The sequence below is a fragment of the Cibotium barometz genome, chromosome 8 (assembly GCF_041138505.1).
Source record: "Cibotium barometz isolate CiBa-2024 chromosome 8, ASM4113850v1, whole genome shotgun sequence".
NCBI lineage: Eukaryota > Viridiplantae > Streptophyta > Polypodiopsida > Cyatheales > Cibotiaceae > Cibotium > Cibotium barometz.
The window spans coordinates 3,077,561-3,082,873 of NC_141053.1; the positions used below are offsets into that span (position 1 = coordinate 3,077,561).

General features: G+C 47.5%; 1 protein-coding gene across 1 annotated transcript; it reads left to right on the forward strand.

Annotated features, from left to right (window-relative positions):
- The first annotated feature begins 3,199 nt into the window (after positions 1–3,199).
- On the forward strand, positions 3,200–4,863 carry LOC147635833 (uncharacterized). Its single transcript, XM_086801192.1, has one exon. The coding sequence runs from the start codon at positions 3,292–3,294 to the stop codon at positions 4,525–4,527; it is 1,236 nt and encodes a 411-aa protein (XP_086657318.1). The 5' UTR covers positions 3,200–3,291; the 3' UTR covers positions 4,528–4,863.
- The last annotated feature ends 450 nt before the right edge of the window (positions 4,864–5,313 follow it).

Sequence of the window (5,313 nt, forward strand, 5' to 3'; positions counted from 1 at the left end):
AGTACATGTTCATCATCAAAGACAACATCTCTGCTAACAACAACCTCATTCCACTCCGGGTCATATAACCTGTAGCCTTTGGAAAGAGAGTTATATCCCACAAAAACAAGTTTTTGGGACTTAGAGTCAAGCTTCCCCCTCTGCTTCTTCAGAATGTGTACATAGGCATCACTCCCAAAAACATGGAAATGGGAGACATCTGGTTTCTTGCCTAAATAAGCCTCAAACAGAGTCATCTTAGACACTGCAGTCGTCAGAGATCGGTTGAGGATATGGAAAGCCGTTAGCCACAGCCTCTCCCCAAAGTGGACGAGGAAGGTCATGATGCTCCAACATCGTCCTCACAATCTCCACCACAGTCCAGTTTTTTTACTCAACCACTCCATTCTCTCAAGACGACCCTATATTGTCCAACTCCCGCTTGATGCCATGCTCCGCACAAAAGCAATAGAAGAGAACTCCCCTCCTTTGTCAACCCAAACAGTCTTCACCTACAAATCCAGAGTCCTTTTCCACCAAAACATACCAGTCCTTAAACCGAGCAAAGGCTTGGTCCTTATGTGGCAGAAAATACACCCATGTGAACCTGCTACAATCATCCACAATCAACATGAAATACAAAGCTCCTCCCAAGGATGGGGTCTGCATAGGCCCATATAAATCATTAAGAACCGACTATAGTGGTTTCGAAGCCCGCCGTCTGGTAGCCTCCTTCAAAAATTACTCCTTATGCTGCTTCCCACAAATGCAAGAACTATAATGTCCCTACCTGCTGCCAACATCTAACAAGCCAACCACCATTTGGTCTTAGAAAGCCCGCCGCAACACGTCCACATTCAAGTGGCCAAAATGAGAATGCCACAAATCACCGAGCTGAGTACCTGTAAGAGAAGAGAGTGCTGAGAGTTTGTAAATCCCATTCTCCATTCCGCCTTCCCAAACAACCTGGCCTGTTGCTTTGTCCCAAATAGCTGAATGCTCATCAAACTCCACCCGCATGCCAGTCTTGCAAACCTCATGCACTGACAAAAGATGAAAACCAAGAGATGGAACATAAAGAACGGGGGAGGAATGCTTCCCCCCTCTGCCACCATCGGGGACGATCTCCAACTTGCCCTCACTGTGAATTGGGATAGTGGACTTGTCACCAAGAAAGATGTGACCTGTTTGCCTTCGAAGGTCTTGTAACAACTCTCGGGAAGGAGTCATGTGCCTAGAAGCACCACTGTCCAGAATCCACTCCCAAGTATCCCCAACGGTGAGACCAACCTCCTCCTTGCTCGAAGAAGATGAAGCTCCTGTGTCCATAATATCCAAGTGCACAAAAGTTGGAGACTTCACAGCTTAGCTGAGGAATCTGTACCTTTCTCGGTGCTCTGTTGAGGACATTTCCTCCAGTAGTGACCCTTCTGGCCACAATGGTTACAGGTCCACTCGGCCTTCAAAGCATCACGATCTGAGTCGGGCTTCTTCTCAGAAAATTGCCCTTGTTGTTGTTTTTGGTACGAACTTTCGATCAATGGCCAGTCAAAGCCTCAAAACCTCCGCCCCGTGGAGGGTTGAGAAATCGCTCCTCCTGGTCCAATATCATCGGCACAAGCTCCTCCCAAGTAATGGTACTAAGCCTCCCACTGGTGATCAAAGAGGAATATAAAGCTGAGTACTGAGAGAGGATAGATGAGACAACAAGGTGATGGCCATGTCCTCTCATGATATCTCCTTCCCAACCTGAAGAGCCTAATGCTGAAGAGCCTAGAGTTTGTTAATGTGCTCCCGCATCGTCAAAGACTTTGTAGGATTCATCACTCACATCTACACTTCCAAGGAAACTCTCTTCATGGGTGATACCTGATTGTAAAGAGAGGCCAAATGCTGCCAAATCCCTCGAGCTGGCGTCATGTGTTTGATATGATTGATCATTTGAGGTGCGTAATTAAAAAAGATGAAAGAATACACATGGGCATTAACACTATCCCACGACTGTGCATGGGCCTCCCGCTCTTTGACTGATAGTGAAGGGTCCTCCTCCGCTGGATTTGGCCTTGAAACACCAACCGTGACGAAGTCAGCCAAATCATAAGATTCCAAAACAGACTCCATCATCAACTTCCAAATGCCATAGTTGTCCCCGTCCAATTGTCGGTACACTGGGAACATCGAGAGGGTGGGGATCTTCACATGTTTCTTTTCCATCTCGAGCAAATCTGCCATCTCGGGGGTTCACGTGGTCTTGTGAAGGGAGGGTGAGTGGGAAAAAAAATGAAGAAGAGGTTGTGTTTTCTTGCAAGGTGGCTGTCCAATGCCTGCCTTCTACCCACTTCTCCACATCCCGCATAGCCCAAATATTCTCCAATCAGCACCAAAAAATAGCAACCCCACAAGCTGGCACTGTCTCCAAAGCTTCAAGCCATGTGCAGCAAAAATGAGACAGAAATTAGAGAGCAAAAAACTGCAGAAGAGCAAGAGAGGAGTTGTGTTGTCGAGCTCTGCTATATACACAAGTATATCCAGTACAAAAAGTGTGGGGGTCATGAGCCCCAATATATATGGGCAAGGGGCTGCAATTGGCCTGTAGAATCAGGGCGGACAGCCCCAAAAATGGCCCATGACTAGGTATATCCTAGTCGACCACCCAGTATGTCGACCATCACCAAAAATGGGCCCCACCTGACCAGCCAACTTCTACAGGCTGACATGGAAAAAAATAGCCCCCCACAACTACTGGAAAAAATTGAAAAAACATGGACATGATCGGGCCACGGGCGGGCACACCCACATCACAACCCTCACTCAATATGGTACAGACAAGAGATGAATGCTAACAACACCCCTACCACTTTTCCTCATAATTTTAGAGCAATGAGAGAAATGTGCAAAACAAGAGAAATTTCTTATAGTTAACAATCTTTCAAATTTAGGACTAAGCACATCATCATCCATACCATTGAATCGCCACACATTAAATTAGTGTTAGATGTTTCATCCATAACTTTTCAATTATCAATATTCAAAATCTATAAAATTCCATTCATAATGGCAATCAAATTAGTGTTAGAGAAAACCATGCAAATTGTAAGGGATCTACAAAATTCGTGATTTCAACCCATAATCAATTTCCAAAACCTTTAAAAAAAATTGTAATGCGAGATTTTTATTTGTAGCAACCAAGGAGTGTCCTTTAAATTTATGATGGCATTTCCTTGTTGTGGGATACTGGCTTGCTATCCTGGGGTTTAAGAAAGGCTTTAGGGTTGAAGCCAAAGGTATCATTCTGCATTTTGCGAGAGGGTAATGGCGCGAGTGGGAGGTGCCCTGTTGAAGGGGTTGTCGAGCGTATTTCAGCAACACAAGCAGCTGCCGCTGCAGCCTCTCTTACACCATGGCTCGCCTGCTTACAACTACGTTTCGTCGAGGGCTATGTCGAGACTGTTTGTTGGCGGCTTGTCTTTCACGACGGAGGAGGAAGGCCTGCGGACGGCCTTTGGCAAGTTCGGGGAGGTCGTGGACGCCAGAATCGTGACGGACCGCGAGTCCGGCAGGTCCAGGGGCTTCGGCTTCGTCACGTACCTCTCGGAGGCCGACGCCGAAACAGCCATGAACAAGATGTCCGGGCAGTTCTTGGACGGGCGGGTGATTAGGGTTGATCGTGCGTCTCCCCGTCCGGCGCCGCCGAGGTTCAACAATCCCGTATCGGACGCCCCCGAGCAGCCTGCTTCTCAGGACTGGGGTTCTATACCCTCTCCCATTGCATCGGTGCCCCAGAACGCCGGTTTAGCTCAGACTGCCGGACCAACTCCCAGCGATTCTGCTTCCGTCGGGGCCGCTAGTGGTTTGCCTGATTTGAGTACCCTAGCTTCACCAAATAACACTACGTCGAGCAGCGGCCCGTTCAATTTCGGATCATCCGACCCTTCCCCGCCTACTAAAGCTTCCACTAAGGACACTGGGCCAAGCTTCGACTTCATTGATTTGGATCTGAGTAACCTTCCCCCTCCCGATCCCAACCGCTTGCCAAGACGCAGGCCTCCCAGGATTCGTCCTAGCAGCATGGCAGATTACGAGTTCGGCTACTACATGTCGGAGACCTCCAAGTTCCCTTTCAACACCAACTTCGAAACTGGCTTCCCTAGATCTAAAGGCCCTGAATTTGAGTTTGACTTCTCCGACATCAAGGAGGCGGCCGCAGTCAAGAAGGCAGAGGAGTTGGCCATCAAGCAGGCCAAGGAAGCCGAGGAGGCAGCCATCAAGCAGGCCCAAGAAGCTGAAGAGGCAGCTATTAAGCAGTCTCAGGATGCAGCTGCCGCTGCTGCTGACCCTCCACAGGCCTCAGAGGCTGGTGACACCCCACAAAGTGCCTCTCAGGCAGATGAAACTCCACAGGCCGAATCGAGCTCACAGGCTGCCACTCAGGAACCTATGCAGGCTACCTCTTCAGACCTTGCACAGGCCTCCTCAACTGAATCTGCAGAGGCAGCTGCACCAGAACTTCAACAAGCGGCTGCACCAGAACTCCAACAAGCTGCCTAGTGGTCTTAATCTTTGTCCTGCAAGATGACTTCATCTTGGCTCTGGTATCCGTTTTGGTTTGTGCACCTGAATAGTTAAGTTAGTGTTTCCCTTCACAATTACGATCATTGATGCAACATAGTTATGCTTTATGTATGTACGGCCAGCAATCTACATGCAATATGGTAGTATGGGAATCAGTTAGTATAGACTGCTTGTGTAATGCAGTCTGGTCCCATTCTGTCCTGAGGTTCAACTGTGCTTGCAACGATTTTTTATTAACCTACAACTGGTGCTCCATGGCTTGTAGACACTTTTGATCTCTTAAATGCTTCTCAACATGATGCTGTTTACCCTTTTGTTCTTAGTTTTGATTGCTCTCAAACTGTCGTAGGTTTTGAACTGAAAGTTATATACTTATGGAAACATATTTGGTAGGACTAATCATGTTTGCATGATCAATCGCCTTAGTAAAAGTTCTCATTGTGATAGCCATTTCTTGCTCCTTGAGTGGATGCCATCAAGGAGCATTATGCTGTACCGGTCTATGATGAGGGCATGTCAGTGATATTCATACAATGTTGCATGTGCAAGTGCGGAGGAAAAGGGACAGGTCTTCTATTGATGCAGGACTTTTCTGGGTTACTTGGTGGTTATAATTTTTGTGCCAAGTGTTGTTCTTGGGCAAGATCACCAGTCGTGTAAACTATGTTGAGAAATTACACAGTGGTTGCTGTCCTCGGTGGATCATCGGATTGGGACTTTAGGGATGTCTGATACTGAATCTCTTAAAAATAAGGGGAATGG